Source organism: Phacochoerus africanus, chromosome 6, assembly GCF_016906955.1.
Source record: "Phacochoerus africanus isolate WHEZ1 chromosome 6, ROS_Pafr_v1, whole genome shotgun sequence".
NCBI classification, from domain to species: Eukaryota; Metazoa; Chordata; class Mammalia; order Artiodactyla; family Suidae; genus Phacochoerus; species Phacochoerus africanus.
Genome location: NC_062549.1, coordinates 76,975,983 through 76,999,368, shown reverse-complemented (window position 1 = coordinate 76,999,368; position 23,386 = coordinate 76,975,983). Strand labels below are relative to the sequence as shown.

The following is a 23,386-nucleotide window of genomic DNA, read 5'->3' as shown; positions in this document are numbered from 1 at the left end:
GGAAAATGTGATTTATCCTTGCAGGTAAATTTTTTAGAGTAATCCATTTTTTTTTCAGTCTTTCATTTAGTAGATAGTACTTATCAAATTCTGACCAAGTGATTACAGCTCATTACTTTGTCCTGAATTAAAAATAAATATTAGTCACAGAAATGATAAATTTCAGTTTAAGACATTCTTGAGATACATAAAGTTCTGCTTCAATAAGACTATTTCTCCATAAGACTATACTTGACCTCAGGGTGTTTTAAGCAGGATCATTTTGAATTTGAATTCATGGTACATCAGAACAGTTTCATCTGACCAGCCTATGATGGAAATTCAAAATTCCACTGTGAACTTGGGGTCTTTATGTTATCTCATCTTAAACTATCAGGTCCACTTTAGGCTCTATCCATGTCACAACTGTAAATACTATACAACTTCTAGAGTCGGCTCGTTTCATTACGTGAACAGTAATATTCACTGCTTTCACAAATTCTCTCAGTGATTCCAAGACCCACATTACAGCCCCTATGTGAATGCCTCTTCAACCTCTTATTCTCATGTCTCTCTCAATCTTCAATGTCATTAACAGCTGCTTTTTGGGCATCACTACCTGGATGTCTTTTGTGACCTCAAACTAAGTATGTTCAAAATGGAATGGATTTAAACAGTTCCTGACTTAACTGTATCTCCTAATTGTTGTTAATGACACTACGATTTTCCCAGGCTGGAAAAACTCAAGTTACCCATTTAAAGGAGGACATAGCAAGTACTTAACAAAAGCCAGTTTCTCTGGTCATCTTTGTTCCGCCTGCTTCACGCCGCAGCTCTTCATGAACTATGCTCTGTGCGGGCTGCTTCGGCTACAGTCGATTATGCATTTGAAGGATTAAATAATAAATTACCTCTCTCCCTGCCTTCCACAATCCACCTATTGTTATGTTATTTCGGGTCTACCTCTGACATTCTTTGGGAACCGTTTCCTTCCTCTCTATTTCTATTCTTATTACTTTATGTCAGGCCCTCAGGAGTACTTGATTTAACTATTTTTAGGGCCACCTCACCAGTTTCTGTCACCACAGTCTCCTCCCTCCAAGTCACCTGACATAGATGTCAGTGACACGTTCGGCTCTGATGTTGTCATTTTCCTGCTTGGAAACAGCGCATTTCCGTGTCCTATAGAATAGCTCAGATCTCTGATGATCATTATACAACTATAGATGTGATAAAGTCATTTGAGTAATAAAAAAATTTAATTAAAAAAAAAAAGAGGAATAGCTCAGATCTCTGCAGCCAGGTGGTCTGGATCCTCCAGACCCTGCCCTCTCCACACACAGACTTCAAGCAGGAGATGGAGAACATCACTGCAGCGTGGTTGAGAGGTTCCACTTGCTGCTAATTGTGTGTCCTTCCTTCCTCGACCCCCGTACTCCTAGCCCAAAGTAGGCTTAATAATTGCACGTACCTCATAGAGTTCTTGTGGGGATTACATGAAATAATTAAAGCATTAAGCAAGGTGCTGGGCATAAAGTCAGTAATTGATACATTTTATCATTATTACAGCACTATGAGGTGGGCACATAAATACATGCGATTTATTCATGAGACTTGGTATCCGTTCAGGTCTCCTCTAGAAGTTTTAGAAGTGGGAACACTGCGTCTGCTACAGCACTGGGAATTACAGCTCGTGTGTCATTTGGTTTCCATGTATTTCTCATTAGCAGTTATTTCCAGATGAAGGGCTATGCCTGTTGCATTGTCTTGAGCCCATTTAAAATTGCTGTGACCACTTGCCTTTACAGGATTAGTCATAAAACCCAAACTGGTGAATAAGCAAAATATGGTACAGTCATATACCACAACACTACTCAGCAACAGAAAGGAATGAGGTGCTAATATATGCCAAAACATAGTTGAACCTCGAAAACATTATGCTAAATAAATGAAGCCAGATGCGAAAGACTCCGTATTGTATGATTCTGTCAATGGGTATGAAATATCCAGAACTGGCAAATCTGTAGAGACTGAAGGTAGATTAGTGGCTGTTTTGTGCCATGGGTGGAAATGAGAAGTGACTGCAAAAGGGGACAAAGGGTCCTTTGGGGTTGATGGAAATGTGTGTGTGTGGTTCTGTTATTTCATCATATGTGTAACCACTCATACAATCGAGATACACAACTGTCGCATCACCACAAAGATCTCCATCATTCTACCCTGTGGGGCCACACTCCCCGCTCCCCGCCACCAGCCCCAGTGGACCCACCAGTCTCTTCTCCATCTCTATCATTTTGTCATTTAAAGAAAGTTGTTTTTTTTTTTTTTCTCTTTTAGGGCTGCACCTGCGGCATATGGACGTTCCCAGGCTAGGGGTCCAATTGGAGCTGCAAGCTGCAGGCCTACACCACAGCAACAGCAATTCCGGATCCAAGCCACATCTTTGGCCTACACTATAGCTCACAGCAATGTTGGATCCTTAACCCAGTGAGTGAGGCCAGGGATCGAACCCATATCCTCATGGATACTAGTCAGGCTCGTAAACCAAGTCACAATGGAAATTCCCTAAAGAATTTTATATAAACAAATCATACAATATGTGAGACTGTTTATGTTTAATGTAATTATTGATCTCTTAGGGCTTAAGTCTGCCTTGTTACTTTTAATTTTTTCTCTTTGTTTTTTTCATTTTCCTGTTTTCTTTCTTTCATGTCTTCCTGTGGGATATGTGAATAGTTTTTAGAGTTTCATTTTAGTTTTTCTATCTTGTTTTTGAGCATCTCTTTGTGTATGTTGGGGTAACTTTAGGTATTATATTGTACATACAGAAAATTATCAGTTTACGGATGTAGACATTTTACCAGTTTAAGTGTAAAAAACTTAGATTCCCTTAACATCCTCCATTTATATTAAATGTTTCCTCTACATACACTGAGAACCATGTAAGACAGTACTACACTTTTTGCCTTAACTGTCAAATGTAATTTAGAAAATTCCAGAGAAGCCGAGTCTTTGTTGTTTATTCATATGTTCGGTTTTTCTGTTCTTCTTTCTTCCTTCCTGATATTCCAAGTTTTCTTCTTTTATAATTTCCTTCCTATTAGTTAACATTCTTTATAAATTCTTTTATTTATTTATTATTTTCCAGCTGCACCCGAATCGCATGGAAGTTCCTGGTCAGGGATTGAAGCTGAGCCACAGCTGTGGCAATGCTGGATCCTTAACCCGCTGTACCATGGTGAGAACTCCTATAAATTCTTTTAGAACAAATCTACTGGTGACAAATTTGCTTAGCTTTCCTTCATCTGAGCACGTCTGTGTTACTCTTCATTCCTCAAGGATATTTTCTCTGGGTAGAGACTCTAGCGGACAGCTCTTTTATTTTAGCACTTGAAAAATGGTTATAATGCCCTTTTGGCCTCTGTGGTTTCTGATGAGAAATCTACTATTATTCAAAGTGTCCTTATTTGTAATGTGTCATCTCTGGTTGCTTTTATACATTTTTGGTGGTCTTTAATTTTCTGAAGTTTGATTATGATGTGTCTTTGTGTGAATTTCTTTGAGTTTATTGTCTTTGGGATTCAGTCAGCTTCTTGAATCAGTTTGTCTGTTTCAAGATTTGGGAAATTTTCAGCTATTATTTCTGGGACCATTTCAGCCCCACAGTACTTTCTCTTTTTGTTCTGCAAATTTGATGACCCAAATGTTAGCTCTTCTGTTATAAGGCCTAGAGGTCCCTGAGGTTCTGGAATAAAAAAAAAATTTTTTTTCCCTGTCGAAACCACATAGTCTAGGGCATTGAAAGAGCCTGAGCAAAGACAGATATCAGTTTTCAAGTCCAGGAGATCTGTAATGTGAGAAATTGTTTCCAAAGCAGAGATCATCCAGGTGTAATACCCAGTAATTTCACTCAGTCGGAATGGACCGTCCACAGAATTCCATGTGGTTGGTTGGAAATGACAGAGGGCATGCTGGGTACTAATGGCTCCAAATGATTATGCTTCCTGATGAAGTCTGATCTCTGCCCTACTCCCTTGGATATGCCTGGAGAGGTAAATTCTAGCAGTTAAATGAGGCAGGGCTGTGTCTCTGTGCTATATTAAACATATTAATGTATTAAACATATTAATATATTAAAAAATTAATGTATTAAACATATCAATATATTAGACATATCAATATATTAAACATATTAATATATTAGACATATCAATATATTAAACATATTAATATATTAGACACATTAATATATTAAACATATAATATATTAAATATAATTATATTATATTATAGTGTTTAACTATATTAAACACAAGCGGAGCCTCATTCCTCTAGCAGATACTGAACGAGGATCTGCTGTGGACAGGGCACTGAGCTGTTTCTGGAAATTCTGAAGGAATAAATTAGTTATACATCTGGTGCTTAATGTGTTTATTCATGAAGCAGCCACGGATGGCAGCGTGGTAAGCCGTGTGAGAGAGCATACACCTGTCCGGATGAGCGAGCAGAGCGGAGGGTCTCTACTTCAGCAGAGAATGAGTAGTGGGGAGGTGGGGGTTTGAGGAAGGGTTCTGGGAGGCCCTGCGTCCTGAAGGACGCGTGGAAGGGTGGAGCGTGACGGAGGGCAGGGCGTCAGGGCTGAGAGAGGGCCATCCAGGTGAAAGCCACAGGGCGTGCACAAGCACGGAGCCACAGCCAAGAAATGTCACGGAATTCAAGCTGAAGAGTAGGAAAACACAGGTTGAGATGAAATGGCACAAGTCAGCTGGAATCGGAGCATAAGTGGTGTGGCACAGCAGGGGGTGAGGACGTTCACCAAAGCTGGTGAGAACCAGGAAGGTGTTTTCTTTTCTTTGTTTTTTTAAATTTTTATCTTTTTTAAAATTTATTACTCACATGAATTTATCACGTCTATAGTTGTATAATGATCATCACAGTCCATTTTCACAGGATTTCCATCCCACAACCCAAGCACATCCCCCCACCCCCCAACCCATGTTTTTTTTTTGTTTTGTTTTTTTGTCTTTTTGCCTTTTCTAGGGCCGCTCCCAGGGCATATGGAGGTTCCCAGGCTAGGGGTCCAATCAGAGCTGTAGCCGCCGGCCTACGCCAGAGCCACAGCAATGCAGGATCTGAGCTGCGTCTGTGACCTACACCACAGCTCACGGCAACGCTGGATCCTTAACCCGCTGAGCAAGGCCAGGGATCGAACCCGCAACCTCATGGTTTCTAGTCGGATTTGCTAACCACTGAGCCACGACGGGAACTCCCAGGAAGGTGTTTTAAAGGAAGATTAACACGGCTAAAATAATAATTTCCATTTATTGAACACTTATTAGGACATTAAGGCATGTCATCAAACATGTATATTGTCTTATTTGGTATTTACAATGCACCTTTAAGCTAGATGTTCTCTGATGTTCTACTGCCCAGGAGACAGTCATAGAAAAATTAAGTGAATGGCCTGAGACCACATGGCCAAGTGGGAGGAGGGGACGGGATTTGAACTGAGGTCTGACTTCAAAGCACTTCACCTCTGTGTGCTGGCTCCGGTGGTCTGGCTCCCTGGTCAGTGGTGACCAGACAGAATTGAATAGAGATGACCAGGTGATCTGTGTGCAAGTTCAAGCTTGAGAAATGGTAACTGTGGCTTAGACTTCCTACAATGGCATCTGCCAGAGACAGTGATGCCAGGAAGACGGCATGGTGGCACCACGGGTCTCCGTTCCTGACTGGAGTCATGGGAGTGGACCACATGTTCAGGGCGATGTTTAGAAGGGCAGAGCTCTTCATGCGGATATATTTATCACACACATATTTGAAACCTTGCTTTTCGTACAAGTGCCCCAAAGGAATTCCTTCAGTTGAAATTCCTTCGGTGTTGAAATAGACCCAATGGATGTGAATTGTTTATCAGGCTTGGATTAGAGGATCCAAGATAAAATCAACAGAAATGCCTCAGGCGCCCTTAGCTATTAAGAGCCGCTTACATGTAACTCCAAACTTATTAAAATTTACACTTCAATTTCAAACGGTGATGACGCCGTTCCTGCCTCCTGCCGCCCTGTAAGCATACGTTTCTTTATTGATTCCGTTGCTGTGTCTTTGTGTGGATGGCATGGTTATGAAGGAGGTTTGGGTCAAGTTAAACGCTGTGGTTTCTCTAATCTATGCCTCCCCTCCGCATATCCCTCTGTTATTCCTTCTCATCCAGTGTTTCTGTCTCCCCCTCCTCCCTCCTTTTCTTATCCTTTTTACTTTTTAACTGTCACTTGTTACGAGTCAGTATTTACAGGCAAATTCTGCAGCTTCACTGCTTTTCCTTTTGTGACCTGCTTGGAGGCCACCTTCGGGAGCACGGCTGTGAAACAGCTCCTTCCTCCCCAGAGGGGGCCCCTCCCCTCCTGTGGTTCAGAGCTGAGGCGGGAAGCCTGGTAAATCCCATCGGGTGAGGGACTGTCGCATCAGATTAGACGGCAGGTGCCCATCAGAGGCAGCGCGTGTCATCCAGGGACTGCGTGTGTGACAAAATCCTGAACGTGTGCAAACCCCATCATGATTAAGCAAAGAAGCGGGGAGGGCTGTGTGTGCAGAAGAACCACCTCACTTGTGTGGCACCCGTCTCATATGTCTCCTCACGTTGCTTATTATGATGCCATAATAAGCAGGAGCGCTTAAATAAAAAACAAAAGGCTTAGGCCCTTTTCTTTTTGAGTGACTGCCATGAGGAAATACTGACTCAGGGGTTCTTGTAAAAGAATGACAAAATGTTGACCTATTTCATTTTTAGCAGGATTACAACCTTTTCTCTTTAATGCAAATAAATGAGGACTGAAGGCTGCCTAGAAGGGAAACAGTTATGAATTGGTGAAGTATCTTCTGCTGATGCTACTAGGAAAGCAAGATGATGCAAGGGAGACGCTCATTAGGAAGATTTCGGAGCTGTGGAGCATGCCGGGAACTGGCTTGTTTCCGGCAGTGGCCCCCATAAGGTGAATTCTGTCTGGTGATTAGCATCACCTCGGATTAAACTAATTGGCTGTACCAGTCCCTGAGTAGATACACTAAGAATAAATCCAGTGACATTAGTTTTCTTTGCACGAAATGAGCAGGTTACACATCCAATTGCTCAAACAACTCAAACCATCGTTTTCTTTATAAGAGAAGTTTCAAGTTGTGGTAAGTACAAATCTTTATTTTGAAAATAATCTGTTTTAGCTACTTGCACTTTGTTTTATATCTAGACTACATATTTGTGTTCTATCTGTAACCATTCGGAAAGGAGGAAATATTGCCAATACTCTCTTTACCCAAATATGCTGATATTGAGGTAGAAAGGAACTTCAGTATCAGGAAGTCAAGAAATTCTAGTGTATTCAAATAGGAGTAAAATTTCTTTTTCTGATTACAAAAACACTATTTGAGAAATTTGGGCTGTACATTACAGAAGGAGGGAGCTGCTGGATTCCACAGTGCTGTGACTGCCATAGGAATAACTGTTGTATTTCCTTTCTGAACGCCCACCCCCAGCCCTACCCCATAGAGTTATGATCTGTGAAATGAACTGATTTTTCCTGCAATATCAGATCTCTGAACTGCTACAGGATATTATGAATATACCAGGTTTTTTCTATTTCATTTTCCTTTCTGCATTGCTTGAATTCCTATTATGTGGTAAATTAAAAATATCATCAGTGAGATGATGTGCTTGCGTCTTGTAAATCTGTCACGTTTGGTCCAGTGCGTGGTGGAGAGAAGGCACAGCGCTCTAGGAAAAGGCAAGTGTTTTGCTCTGAGCAGCACAGACAGTTGAGACCAGTGATGGTGCAGATTAAGCACAACTGTGGTTGAACCTAGGGAAACCAAGGATGGTAAAACAAATCTGCTTAATCTTAAAAAGCAATACAAATATTGATGACAGTTCTCTGGTCTGCCTCTAGGCAATGAAGAGCATGGCAAGAAGAGGGGAAGATATTGATGGCAAATGGTCAAGTCTTTAGACGTAGATTTCAATATAATACAGGCTGGAGGCAAGAGATTTTGTTAACTGGGTCATTTGCTACCTGGGGAAGTCAGTGGTGAGGAAGGTGGCTTCAGAAATTCCCAGGCTAGGGCTAGGGGTCCAGTCAGAGCTACAGCTGCCGGCCTCTGCCATAGCCTTGGCAATGTGGGATCTGAGCCACATCTGTGACCTACACTGTAGCTCATGGCAACTCGGGGTCCTTAACCCACTGAGCAAGGCCAGGGATTGAACCTGCATCCTCATGGATCCTAGTCGGGTTCATTAACCACTGAGCATAAAGGGAACTCCCTGGAGGGGCACTCGTTTCCTGGATCTACCTCCATGACCTGCTGGGAGAAGAGTGAGACCACTTTAGGTACTTTGTTCCCTAGACAGCCTGAGTATACTACTGCCTTACCCCAGCTTTAGAGGGCATAGAATAAACCTTATTATCTAAAATTTATGTAAAGAAACAGTAACAAAATTTCCCTCCAAATTCTGATTAGTCTTTAAAGTTGATTAAGAAATTGCCCAACTAAGGCAGGGTGGCTAAAAGCCATGGAGGGCTGAAAGCTGTTTCACAAAAGGGCACACTGCAGTCAGGACTGACACGTCCCTGGTCTGTTCACACGTGCTGGCAGATGCTATGCTAAGCCCTGCCTTCTTCCCAGAGGCTCTTAAACCTCTCCCACATGTATGCAAAAACTCCACATTCTCTCCAAAACGTCCCCCAGGGATGTCCAGGATCCCAGAGATCTGCTTTGTATGCAGCTAAGACCATGGGGACTGGCATTTTTTGTTTTTGCTACAGCCTCCTCACCACGGTGCCTGGCAACAACCACCCTGCTCTGCAAATGCCCCTCTGCTGCTGGGCACGTCCCCAGGATGTGGTAACCTCAGCGTCTTCCTCTCCTGCATCAGGCCATTAGGCTCAAAACCATTGATCGGAGTGTGGCAGCGGTGGGCTAGGGGCAATGGGCCATTCCTCCCTCCAGCTGTCCCAGTCTACCATGGTCTCTCTCTCTCTCTTTTTTGTTACTAACACAAAATCTCCTCTTATTTTAGCCCCAAACACACACACACACACACACACACACCCTAAAAACCTCAAACAAAACCCTTAGCACATCAGCCCACATAAGTGTGTTCCCCACATGACTACCAGGTCCACAGCTCTCCAAATATTGAGATCCAGAATGAAAACTACTGGAATTAAAAGCCTCACTATGGGAATTCCCATCGTGGCTCAGTGGAAACGAATCTGAATAGGATTCATGAGGACACAGGTTTGATCCCTGGCCTTGCTTATTAGGTTAAGGATCTCGTGTTGCTGTGTCTGTGACGTAGGCCAGTGGCTACAGCTCTGATTAGACCCCTAGCCTGGGAACCTCCATATGCTGCAGGTGCAGCCCTAAAAGGACCAAAAAAAAAAAAAAAAAGCCTTACCATGCACTTCCATGTAGATAAATTTTCCAAAATCAGGTGAGAAATGAGTCTCAAACACTATTGGTGTAAAATCTTTTCAAATAAATACGTAAGTAAACCAACCTAAAAAGTAACTGGAGGCACAGAGTTCTGAAGTTTTTTGTTTAAACACTGAAGGAATCCACCCTCCTACAGCTGGTGTGGGCAGGAGATTCCGTGTGTGCCCTAGGTCAGAACAGGGCTTATCAGCCAAGGATGAGAAGTGACGGAGGTTTTGCTAATTCCACTGTAGAGTGGGGCTGCCCAGCCCCTATGCGCATGCCTGCTACAGCTACCTCTGTCCTAAGTATTATACTTGCTTCAAACTGCTGGAGGAGAGAGGGGGAGGCACAGCTGATTTCTAGGCTGATCCCTGAATGCATTTTCCTAGGTTACATATAAATAGGATTTGCAAATTGTATTGGAGATATAATGAAGAGTCTTAGATAACAGCTTGCAAACATTTAAGTAGGTGATTTGGGCCAGATTTATAGCTGATTTATAATGAGAAATAATGCCTTTTTCATCTCTATAAAACCGATCACATTTATTTAGTTTGTTCAGTTTGTCTTCAAGGCTGCAGGGCATTCTTACTCTGTCAAAAGACACTAATAATTACATTGATTTAAAACAAAAGAAAATAGTTACAATATGCTACAAATGAAATACAGCACAGAATCAGATAAACCCTCCTACAAGCTGTTCACCTGTCAGTCAGACTCTGGCTTCACCTGGAAAGTGAAAGAGGAAAACCTCCATGATTTGGTTGAAATGGCTCTTAAATTTCCTCGTGAAGTTTTCACTTTAGAACCACTAGGGGGAGCAGTATTAGGTTGCACTACTTTTAGCCCATGGCAATGTTGTCATTCATTCTGAAAATATCTGGTTAGTGCAGTGTTACCTAAAGTAGGATTAGCAGTGTATTAAATAATTTGCTTGCATTTTCTACCATCTGTAACAGAAACATCTTACACTACCTCAACATGTCCCTTATTTAAAGGACATATGCGACACATTCCTTGCAGAATTTTTTATTTTTTTTTATTTTTTTTTAAGGGCCCCACCGGTGGCATATGGAAGTTCCCAGGCTAGGGGTGAAATTGGAGCTACAGCTACCAGCCTACACCACAGAAACAGCAATGCCAGATTTGAGCTGCTTCTGCGACCTACACTGCAGCTCATGGCAACACCAGATCCTTAACCCACTGAGCAAGGCCAGGGGTTGAACCTATGTCCGCATGGCTACTAGTCAGGTTCATTACTGCTGAGCCATGAGAGGAACTCCCCCTTCTAAAATTTAATGTTAGGAAACAGTTTCCTCTAGATGAGTTCATTTGATTCCATCCAACAGACAATATTGAACTTTATAAACTTTTCCTGCTTTTCTCCATTTTCCTTGACTGCCAGGCCATGTAGAACTAAATCGATCAACTGTAGAACTCTTTTCTAACTGGTTTCTGATTTGTGTCCCTTTTGTAATCTTTTTATTGTTCAGTAATACCTGTTAATTTTAAAGATTCGCAAAACTTGGCAATGTATAAAAAACACAAATATTATCTCCAGATCTGCCATCAGGGATAACCACCAACACCCGGCTGTATATACTTTGGACTTTCATCTGCTAGTATGATAAATACCAGATACATTGGCAGTGGCATAGCATGTGTATTCTATAAGCTGCTTTTCCGTTTACTAATAGGTCATGATCACTTTTCTATGCCAATAAATACCTATTTATAAAGCCATTTATAATGGTTGCATAATTTGTCAAGGGTTTATATATTATAGTTTATCTATCTAGGCCCTTAGCAGTGTCTTTAGATTGTCTTTAATCTTTCAATTATAAACACTCCTAGGGTGGAGCTCCTGCAGTGGCTCAGTGGTTAACAAATCTGACTAGGAATCATGAGGTTGCGGGTTTGATCCCTGGCCTCCCTCACTGGGTTAAGGATCCAGCATTGCTGCAAGCTGCGGTGTAGGTCGCAGATGCGGCTCGGATCCGGAATTACTGTGGCTCTGGCTTAGGCCCGCGGCTACAGTTCCGATTAAACCCCTAGCCTGGGAACCTCCATATGCCGCGGGTGCGGCTCTAGAAAAGACCAAAAGAAAACAAAACACTCTTATGTAACTTTCTTTTATGTCTTTGTATTGTAAGCTCCTGAAAATTATCTTTCAAAATCGGTAGGTACAATGAGTGAATAAATGAATGAATGAAGTCCTAGAACAGCCTGAGTGCCTACAGCTCTAAGTAGCTGGCATTTGCATTAGTCTGTATTCTTCATGATTCTGCTACTGTGAAGATGAATGATTTGCTTCCCTCGCTAGGTATCGACCAAAATGGTCGAAACTGCTTCCACCAGTTTTTCCGTGATCCGCCGGACTTCTTCCCAAGAGGTTCCTTCCTCTCGCCAGCTGGGCGTCATGCAGCCTGTGGTGGCCAAAAGGATCAGCTTCTATAAGAGCGGAGACCCTCAATTCGGCGGGGTCCGGGTGGTGCTGAACCCTCGTTCTTTCAAGACATTTGATGCTCTACTGGATAACTTGTCAGGGAAGGTGCCCCTACCCTTCGGGGTGAGGAACATCAGCACTCCTCGCGGAAGGCACAGCATCACGCGTCTGGAGGAGCTGGAGGACGGCCAGTCGTACTTGTGCTCCCACGGCCGGAAGGTGCAGCCTGTGGACCTGGACAAGGCCCGCCGGCCCCCGCGGCCCTGGCTCAGCAGCCGCGCCCTCAGCGCGCACGCGCATCGCTCCCCCACTGCCCCTGCTTCCGCCATGCTGCGCTCGCAGCGGCGGCTCGTGGTCTTCAGGAACGGCGACCCCAAGACGAGGCGCGCGGTGGTCCTGAATAGGAGGGTCACGCAGAGCTTCGAGGTCTTTCTGCAGCACCTGTCAGAGGTCATGCAGCGCCCGGTGACCAAGCTGTACGCCACGGATGGAAGAAAGGTGAGCGTTTGGGGAGCAGAGGGGGTTTCCTCCCGTCTGACCTCCCGTAGCGTGGGACAAAACGGCAGCCCCAACAAGGAAGGGTTTGGACGTACCTGCGTGCCCGTACGTGTCCGTGCGTGCGCGCGTCCACGCTCGAGAGAGGGCGCTCGCTCACCTGGGTGGATGTTCTGTTCATTTCCGGGCGGGAATCTCACCAGGCGTGGTCCGCGAGGGGAGCTTATTTCTTATCCGCTTCGTCCCCAGAGTCCCGAGTCATAGGATGTGTGGGCGCCGAATCTGATCTTAGTATTTGCTGAAAAGACGTGGCTGAGTGATACTCTGTTGGGGGCAGAAAGCATTTTCCTGGGACGTCCTCATGGGCAGGGAGAGGGTCCCCTGCAGCTGACTGGTGCACACTGGCTCATCTTCCCTTCCCTGGCGTGTCCCGCAGGCCCTTTCCCGGGGGATCCTTGGGTGGGAGAACAGAGGCGGTACTGCGTACCCTTTAAAGATTTATAAAGTTACGGTGGCAGTAGACCGGTCTGTCTGCCTGCTGCAGCCTGAGTAAGACTGTTGGTCTAATAGCCCCCTCTCCCCGCACTTTGACACTTTCGTACTTTATTTTGTAGACATCATTGGCGCCTAACAAATAGTTGGTGATTATCTCTTTCAAACCCAGGAGGTTGTCGAATTAATTCAATCAGTTTAAAACTCACCATGTGGAAAAGGACAAAACTTCATATTGTGCATGTAAGGACTGTAACTCTTTGATTTTTTTCTAGGTTCCCAGTATCCAGGCTGTGATCCTGAGCTCTGGAGCTGTGGTGGCAGCAGGAAGGGAGCCATTTAAACCAGGAAATTATGACATCCAAAAGTACTTGCTTCCTGCTAGATTACCAGGGATCTCTCATCGTGTGTACCCCAAGGGAAGTGCTAGGTCAGAAAGCAGAAAAAGTAAGTCACTTAAATATATAGCCCTTATTTTTAGTCCTGAGATTTTTTTTTTTACCCTGATTACAACAACAAAAATTCATCTTAAATAACCAATTTCCTTCATCACAGAAAAGGAGAGAATCAAAATATTGAAAACTGAAATTGGTCGCATTTATAGCTGGAAAGAGTCATAGACTATCTAATAATTAAAATTTTTTTCCAAATCAATCAGTGATGTGTCTTTAAATTGATAAGATTTTTTTTTGTTTTTGCATGTAATACCTAGATAAAAATATTAAGATGCCATCATTTCTTTTTTTTTGGAGGGAGTGCCATACCTGTGGCATGCAGAAGTTCCCCAGGCCAGGGATTGAACCTGCGCTACAGCAGCGACCTGAGCCACTGTAGTGACAAGGGCATATTCTTAACCTGCTGAGGTACTCCCATCGTTTCTTGATTTAGGGCAGAATTCTAAATTCTGCGGAATAAGTGTGAGTGATACTGGTAGTTGCAGAGATTTCTCTAAGTAGTGCCATGCGATATCTCAACTGAGCTCAGGCTAGTTGTTTTATATATTAAAAGAAATCTACAACTGCATACATGCTCCACTTTCTGAAGTTATTCCAGTAAAACTCACAGGCCCCAAGATCTACTTTTATTTATTTATTTTTTAAAAAGGGTTCATACAGCCAATTTGTGCTGGCTAACAGCTCTCTAGGTTGATGATTCCTTAGGAAATGTCATACAGTGTGACATTATTCTTTGCATAGGGAGGAGAAGAGCCTCTTGCCACCCAAGGCTGTAGGATAGGCTGTAAATTCACTTTGCAGGCATAGCTAATCTCCTTCTTCATTGTGCTCTGTATTTTAATCTCATTCTTCATTGTTCACAGTATTTTAGTTCTATGCTAAAATATTGATTGCCATTTATACTTAAATTTTAGTTTAAATTTTATTTAAACATGGAAAAATACACATTTTAAATAGTATTAGTTTTGCTACTTATTGCTAAAAAGGGTGAAACAATTATAATTTATAGTTACTTTAGTTATTTTATGGATATTTTTAATAAAGAATTAGTATTTCTTTTTGTAGAAATTAAGTGGTAAATATCTGTTATGCATAGAGTAATACTGTTTAACCTTGGTCATTTTATTAAAATGGTTTTATTATCTTCTACCTCATGTGGGATGCTGAGTATGTTTTTTTTTTTTTTTTTTGTCTTTTCTAGGGCCGCACCCGTGGCATATGGAGGTTCCCAGGCTAGGGGTCTAATCAGAGCTGTAGCCGCTGGCCTACGCCAGAGCCATAGCAACACTGGATCTGAGCTGAGTCTGCGACCTACACCACAGCTCACGGCAACACTAGATCCTTAACCCACTGAGCAAGACCAGGGATGGAACCCGAAACCTCATGGTTCCTAGTTGGATTCGTTAACAACTGAGCCACGAGGGAACTCCTGAGTATGATTTTTAATGGCTTCAGGAAATCCAAGGGCTTTGTTAAGATTTACTTTAAAAAGTTATGAGTGAGTCAGTTTCATTTATAATTTTGGTGAAAGTTGACTAGAAATAAGAGAGAGTATCTTTAGGCTTATACCCTGAAACTTTAAAGTTATTTAATTGATGGTAAGCATGTATACATCTATACAAATTACTACTAATAGGAATTTGATTGAGCTTAGGTAGTATGAGTGCCAAGTTAACTCTAGAGATAGACATTAAAAAAAATACCTAGATACCTTGGTCTATAGCTCTGTTCTCTTTTGTGACTTATGTTAAATCAAATATACTGATTTCTACAAAGTGAATGTTAAATTAATAATTATTGCTAGATTATTAGCTTTTAAAATAAACTCTTAAAATGTTTTAACTTTTATAATGCTATAGATACCTCTTCGATATACACAGGAAAATGAATAGCACTATAAATTCTTACTTGCTTGTTTGACTAGATAAGCAGCACTTGGTTAGACCCTAATTTCAGTAATGGTAAACAAAGTAAAACAACAACAAAACCCCACAAAAATCTCTTCATTTTTGCTACAATCCATAGTAATTTTTATACTTTCCTTATTAAAAGTGTCTTATTGGAGTTCTCATCGTGGCTCGGTGGTTAATGAATCTGACTAGGAACCATGAGGTTTCAGGTTCAGTCCCTGGCCTTGCTCAGTGGGTTAAGGATCCGGTCTTGTCGTGAGCTGTGGTGTAGGTCGCAAATGCGGCTTAGATCCCATGTTGCTGTGGCTGTGGTGTAGGCTGGCAGCTGCAGCTCCAATTCAATACCCCTAGCCTGGAAACCTCCATATGCTGCAAATGCGGCCCTAGGAAAAGTCAAAAAGACAAAAAAAAAAAGAAAAAAAAATATCTTATTAAACTCGTTAAAAAAAGTTCTGTGAATTTCCTCACTGAAGTAGAATTATAAGTTCTCTTTTAAAGAGTAGTTTGAGGTGAGAAGTGAAAATGTATTTGCTCCATATGTAGCATTAGAGAAAGTCAATTATATGGTATAAAATTGAAATTTGTAACTGAAAAAAATAAACATACTTCACTCTCAAAAAAATAAGTGTTTATTACATTGTTTTTCAATAAAAAAATTAAGAGTAGTTTGTAGAAATGTACCAGATTTTATAGTGAACTAAAATAATCAATGAGTATGTAGAGGTGAGAAACTTACCAACATCTTACTGTGAAAATTAGAAAAATATGATATTTTTATATTAATTATTTTTTTCTTTTCTCTCTTTGCTGCCTCTTCTATTGGATATTTATAACTTCTCTATCTTCCACATTTATATTTTGATGTGGGGCATTCTTTTACTTTTAAAATCTGAAAGTGAGCACACATGCGCCTTCAAGCCCAAGGTCCCAGATTTATTCTGTTTCTTCTGACAAAATGCAGAGTAATGATTGCTACTCAGACCATTTTTTTCCTTCTGAAAACTACTTAGCCTTAGAAAAAAATGATTCTCAGAATTTATTGATACATCCTTCTGAAGATGATGTTGAGAAATCAATTATTTTTAATCAAGATGGCACTATGACAGTTGAGATGAAAGTTCGATTCAAGATAAAAGAGGAGGAAACCATAAAATGGACAACCACTGTCTGTAGAGCTGGTCTTTCTAATAATGATGAAAAGAGTGCGATAAGCAGTTTTCCAGGAAGAACAGATGATCGATCATCTGGTTTAAAGCTTACAGCATGTTCATTGTCTGCAGATGTCTCACCTCTGGAGAAAGACAATAATCAAGAGAGCAGTTTGGCAGAGGAGATAAACCCTCAAATGACAGACCAAGAGTCTGAAGCTTGCAGTACTGCTAGTTGGGAGAATGCTCTTATGAACACAAACACCATTCAGGGAACTCAGGATCAAGCGAAGCACCATTTTTATAGGCCCCCTACACCTGGACCAAGGAGAGTGAGACAAAAGAAATCTGTGATAGGGAGTGTGACTTTAGTGTCTGAGACTGAAGTTCAAGAGAAAATGATTGGACAGTTTTCCTATAGTGAAGAAAGGAAAGATGGTGAGAACAAATCTCAGTATCACATGTTCACACATGCTTGCAGTAAAATGTCATCAGTATCTAACAGACCAGTACTTGTTCAGGTTGATAACAATGAACCGGTAGAGTCATCTTTAGAAAGAAAAAAAGAAAGCAGACTGCTCAAGTCAAGTGCAATAAGTGCTGGTGTTGTAGAAATTACAAGTCAGAAGATGTTAGAGATGTCTCATAATAATGGCTTGCCACAGATTACATCAGAAAACTCAATTGTAGAGGAAGATATAGTTGATAGTGTAACAGCAGACAATAAAATTAGGGTCAAGAATTTAAGCGCTTATGGTAACACTAGTGATAGATTCAGTCCTTTTTTAGCAGATACAACTCATTCTTCAAGTGACAACTCTGGACCTGACAAAACCATTTCAGAGACCCCAGCTTCAGTAGGATACTCCCCTGTCGCCACAGGAATTGACAAACTAATTAGTGAATTTGCTCAGTGTGGTTTAACACAACTTCCAGAAAAGGAAAAGCAAATTTCATCACCTGTTGTCAACAAAAAGAGGATGAAATCTCAGCAGCATGTGAGAAATTCCAGGCCTCAGGATGAGATTGCATCTAAAGGAATCCCCAGTAAGGGTAAGAGAATAAATACAAGAGGTAGAAGTGCACAGGAAGCTGTACTGAAAGAGTCACATCGTCCCCTTCAAGGACAGATACTTTGTGAGAAAGACCTCCATGCAAGTGATATGGTAATTGAATCAAATTATTTTTCTTCCCAAAGTAATAATCCTGTGAATTCTAAGAGTGTCCATAGAAATAAATTAAATACTATTCATAATCCTAAGGTTCAGGGACTTTTAACCAAAAGAAAATTCAGACCACTAAACAAAGCAAGCTTAGGAAGATCTACAAAAAGAGAAAGGAATCAAGGAGAAGAAATATTTTCCCATAATGAATTTAGATATTGCAAAAATACTTTTGAAAATCAAAATTTATTTCATGTATTTAATTTCCTTGAGCAAAACCCCAATGCTTTTTGTGGACCACAGGCTCAAGCAGAAGTAGCATCTTGGTATTTGAGAGGAACAGCAAAAAAGAGCTTAGTTTCAAAGGTTAATAATTCACCCATAACTTTAAGAAGCCAGAAAAAACAAAAAGGGGATAAGTTGAAATCTGATGCTATTGTAAGTAAGCAACATGTCACAACAAGGGCAAATTCCTTAACTTCCTGGAAAAAAGCTGTTTTTCCTGAGGATATTACCCATCATTCAGTCCAAAATTATGTACAGAAATGGTTGCAGAACATAAATCCACATTCAGCTTTGCAACCTAGGACATCAGCTCCAATCTGCAGAAATGAAAGGAGTGTGTTAAACTGTAACAACAGTGGTCTTCCAGGAAATAATTCCCATATAAGTTCTGGAAAAGGAAGTAATTTTGAAAGTAATAGGCACATAACTAAAAATGCCAGTTTGACGGGACATAATCTAGATAAAGAGTTAGGTACATCTTTTGACAAAGGTAACAGTGAAGAACTTACAAATGTTCTTTATGAGAACCAGGTTGAATCTCTGCGTGATGCTTACTTGCTTTCCTTTAATGGATGTTGTCCTCTGTCACAGTCAACTCTTGGTGGTCATAATACTAAAAGTCAGGCTTCTGCTGAAAAGTTAGGACCAGAGGTAAGCCTTGTTTACAGAGACGTAAGCTTAGCTACAAAAGGGCAAAGTGTAGAGGCTGCCATTCAAGTTGATCTTATGGAAGAGGACACTCCAAAAGACCTCTTACCAGTCCGGTTGCTTCGCCAACTGCAAGCTTCAGTTCTTGGTATTCACAAGACTCAGAATGGAGTTGTTCCAGTGTCAGGTCTACTTACAGATGTTCCCTTCCCTTCTCCAATATGTAATTCCTCCACTAATGTTCTTCTAGCTTGGCTCCTGGTGCTAAACCTAAAGGGAGGTATGAATACCTTCTGTCAAGGTGATGCTCACAAGACTACCAGTAGAACTTCAGAAACACTGGCACTGCTGGAGGTTCTGAAGCATATTGCTGTCACAGAGGAAGCTGATGACTTGAAGGCTGCTGTTGCCAGTTTAGTGGAGTCAACCACAAGTGATTTTGGATTCACTGAGAAAGAACAGGACATGGTTCCAATAGGTCTTTCTGCAAGTTGTTCTACACCCAGCGTTCAGCTAGTTCCTAAGTGCGTTGAAAATGAGAAAACACAGAAAATCTCCTCTTTAGATGGAGACTGTTCTGCCAGTGGAGACTGTGTCTCTAAAGTCTCTGTTTCAGAGGTGACTTGCTCTCCATGTAAGATGTGCACTGTGAATGAGACCTCTCCCCCAAAAGAGGCTTGTCCCCTCAGTGATGATTCTTTCCCTAGTGATGGCTGTACCATGGATGAGGCCTCCATGCGTAAGGCTTGTTTTCTAGGAGAGGTCTGTTCACTTAGTGATGCCATGTCGTCTCATAAGGCTTGTGCTTATGAGGAAGAGCATCCCTGTGAGACAGCTTGCCCAGTTGATGAGCCCTACATTCCCATCAAAGTCTGCAACACCAGTGACTTTTTAAATTCCAAAGAAAACACATATACTGATAATTTAGAATTAACTGAAAAGTTAGAACGTATTGATGAAGTTCAGAAAGACCTAAATATTTTGGCAGACCATGGGTGTAAACATGGCTTTAATCCATGGATATCAGACCAAAATATCAGTAAGTTAAGCCATTGTGACTTTTTCCAAAATGCAACTGAACCAGAACTCAATAGGGAGCATAGTTCTCTAGATGAATTTAAAAATTGTTCTTTAAAGAAATTTCAGGATAAAAATGCATATACATCTTTTGATAATGAAGAATCAAAGACTTCTGAAGAACCAGGCTCAATAACCAACAGCATGACATCAAATGAAAGAAATATTTCAGAATTGGAATCTTTTGAAGAATTAGAAAACCAGAACACTGATATCTTTAATACAAAGATAAATTCAGGAGAGCAAACTACTGAAGAATCAATCCAAAAGGAATTAGAGACTAGTAAAAATCTGGATTTGATCAAAGTCTATAGCAAGAGCCTTACAGAAGAAGGAAGATGGAATGGTGTAATTTGTGAGACAATCGGTAGGAGGCTGGCAACACCATCATCTTTAGTATTTTGCTATGATTCTAAGCAAAATACTGAAAAGGAAGTCAGTGAAGGAGAAGCTAAAATGAGAGAAAAAAATATGGTGGAACGCATGGATACTGGAAGTTTTGCAGAGTCCCCTCTTCATTTTAAAAACTGCTTCAGAAGTTCAGTGACTTCTGATTGGTCAGATTATAGACAAGACAGTGAGAATGAACAGTCATATAAAACATCCAGTGGTGGCCCCAGTGACAGTGGTCAGGAGATTGCCCAAGAGAAAGAATATAACAAAGGATTTGTTAAAAGAACAATAGAAAAACTCTATGGTAAAGCAGAGCTGATAAAACCGTCTTTTTTTCCTGGGTCTGCACGTACATCTCAGGTCTGTCCTTCTAATTCTGTGGAATTTCAGTGCGCTGGGAAAGGAGGTCTTTATGATTCTCAAAGTCAGTCATTTGGCTCTTCTGAACAGGCATCCAGTAATTCATCTGTGTTGCAGAAATTTCAGGAGGAAAGGCAAAATAAATGCGATTTTGATGTGAGGGCCAGTTGTCATGGAGAAGACATTGTGGAGCATTGCACAGAACAAAATGATCAAAACAGAGTCCTCAGGGACAGAGAAGAGGGAGTACTGATTGACAAAGGCAAGTGGCTCCTGAGAGAAAATCATTTGCTAAGAGTATCATCTTTTGAAAATTCTGGCACATGTGGCAGTGGGGACACCACATCAGTGGATACTCTACTTGATAATAACAGCAATGAGGCACCATATTCACATTTTGGAAATTTGGCCCCAGGCTCAAACATGGCTGAACTGTCCTCTTCAGAATTGGAGGAACTGACTCAACCCCCTGAACTGAGATGCAATTATTTTCACATGCCTCATTGTAGTGACTCTGAGCCTTTTTGTGAGGATTTCCTAGATGTTGATAATAAAACTTGCGCTAAGGAGAGAATACCAAATCACCATGCAGAGAAAGATAATAATAGGTCAGGAAGAGTATGTGCATCTGTCACTCATGTCTTTACATCTGCTGATAACAAAGTCCATCCTGTCCCTGATGATACTATTAAAAACCAGCCACTGCCTGGTAACAGTGGATTTCATGGTGTACTTCAGGAAGGCGACTCTTTGGATAAACTCTATACTATTTGTGGTCAACACTGCCCAATCCTAACTGTGATGATTGAGCCTCTAAATGAGGAACACCGAGGATTTGCATATTGCAAAGATTCTGATATTGAAAATTCATTGAGTCTCAAATTATGGATGAAAATACACCCATATTTACTACGGTCAAACAAAAGCATGTTCAGAGATGAGGACAATAAAGCAAGTAATAGAGAAGCATTTATTGATAATACCATTAGCAGTGTATTTGATTGGCTTTATTTCAGTAACACATTTGACTTAATGGATAAAAGAAGAAAAAGATCTAACTTCGTGGACTTAGAGGAAGACACTAATTTAAATGAATTTCAATCATATTTAGGGAATTTCTTGCACACATTATTGTTAGTCGTGGGTGATGTGAATTCAAATACACAAGACCTCAGTAATCAGACAAAGGAAATCTTTGAAGTAGTTGATGAGAATAACAACTTTTTAAACAACAGATTCCAGAGCTCAAGAACAAATCTCAATCAAGTAGTAAGAGAAAATAGCTATCATTTCTCCTTTGAAATGCTTGGCCAAACTTGCCTATTTTGCCAAGTTAAGACATCCTCAGATACCAGCAACAGAAATATATTAGGAATATTTTATATTTTTAAAGATGAGAATCTTTTCATTTGGGAGGAAGCGAACCAGTTAAATTGAAGTGATCCTGAAAGCTGTGATGAACGCCATTTGTGATTTCAGTGTCAGCACAACATTTCTTCATCAGTGTTTTTTCCTTACGAGAAAGTGGAGCATGTGGGATGGATGTGTATTAGATAACCTCAAAGAATTTCCCGCTTCTTCTAAATAAGCTAACCCTAGAAATCTTGCCACTGGGTAATCCAGTTTGACTTTCACCCTTCCTGTGTTCTTTATTTTTTCAACAAATGCAGACTCGGTTTCTAGTCTATTATTTTTGACGTTTCTGTGTTTTTTTCTTGAACATGTATAACTTTCTGTTTCTGTTATTTTTCTCCTGGGGCCTCATAAATGTCCTGAGGACAGGAGTTATATCCCCCCCCCTTTAAAAATGTTGTCAGCTTAGTGCAAAATGTATATTAAATGATTGGTGAATTAGTGGAATAGATATGGCCTCAAATTATTTCATGTATTAATTTAACTGCTCTTTGATAAAAATATGATTATAAGATCTACACAGCAATATAACAAGTTGTTTTTGTGTGTGTGCCAAATGTGTTGAATCCAGTTTCCTCAGAACATCTGTCTAATGAACTTGCAAGCATTTCCCTGAGGCAGGATCACCATTTTCCCTCATAGCTAGAAAAAGATGCTCTGCTACTAGGCTGGCTCTCCAGTATTTTGCCTAGAAATTAGTCTTAAACATTAGTAGAATATCAAGAAATTGAGATAGGTCAGAAAAAAATGGAAAAGTTTAAGGCATGCTCTGTGAAGAAAAATGAAAGGAACTGGAGTGATTTAACTTGGACAAGAAAAGGACGAGGGGACTGTAATATTCTTAAAATTGAAAAAGGACTCTGAAGAGGAACTTGGCAGATTTCTTTCTGTGTTCACCTGCATTAATACAAATTTAATTAGATGTAAATAAAAACATACTGCTTAGAAGGATAAATAAATTCAATTAGACTATGAACCATAAATTGTCTCTTGAATACTTGTATTTTGCCTGGGACTTCACCAGGGAATCTTTTAAGATTCCTTGTTCTTCACAACTATATGATGGTGCAGAAACAAGTCTTATAAAACATTGAAATCTATGTCTCTTGTCTGGAACTGGCTCAAAGTAGAAAAATTAATGTTTTCGGAGCCACACGTTGAGGTGGTAAAATAATATAAATTTGGCATTGGGGAACTAAAAGTAATTACATCAAGAATACCTTTGGTTTCATTTCAGCCTGAGTCATAAATCCATAAAAAATCGTGAGTTGTTCTTTACCCAGTGGAAGACGACCTCTGCATAGAGTATGGTTTTTCTACATTAAGCGGTACACTCTTCTAATGAAAGTCTGGAAAATGTTATATAAGCTTCTGGAATGAGCAGTTTTTGTGAAAGAAAAGGGTCAAAATTGTAGAGAAATACACGTGTTTAACTTTGTTGCACTTTACAGATAATGCATTTTCCCCAAATTTCAGGTTTATGGCAAAGTCTCTCAGCCACATTTTCCCAACTCATTTGCTCACTTTGTTTCTCTGTGTCCTATTTAGGTAATTCTTGGCCAATGTTTCAAACTTTTTCATTATTAGTGTTTGTTATGGTAATTTGTGATCAGTGATCTTTGATGTTACTATTGAAGTAGGTTTTTTTGTTTAT

General features: G+C 40.6%; 2 protein-coding genes across 3 annotated transcripts in view; both read left to right on the top strand.

The window, feature by feature from the left end:
- Positions 1–3,175: 3,175 nt before the first annotated feature.
- LOC125129319 (uncharacterized) overlaps positions 3,176–23,386 on the top strand; it is a 94,152-nt gene continuing 73,941 nt past the window's right edge. For both annotated transcript variants that reach the window (XM_047783913.1, XM_047783912.1), the window contains exons 1-3: positions 3,176–3,217; positions 11,771–12,391; positions 13,156–13,327. In XM_047783913.1, the coding sequence (XP_047639869.1) occupies positions 3,215–3,217; positions 11,771–12,391; positions 13,156–13,327 (796 nt within the window). In that variant the 5' untranslated portion in view covers positions 3,176–3,214. The remainder of the gene's footprint in view (positions 3,218–11,770; positions 12,392–13,155; positions 13,328–23,386) is intronic.
- Positions 14,830–22,181, top strand: LOC125130025 (oxygen-regulated protein 1-like). The gene is made up of 2 exons (XM_047785384.1): positions 14,830–14,833; positions 16,142–22,181. The coding sequence occupies exons 1-2, from the start codon at positions 14,830–14,832 to the stop codon at positions 21,754–21,756; spliced, it is 5,619 nt and encodes a 1,872-aa protein (XP_047641340.1). The 3' UTR covers positions 21,757–22,181.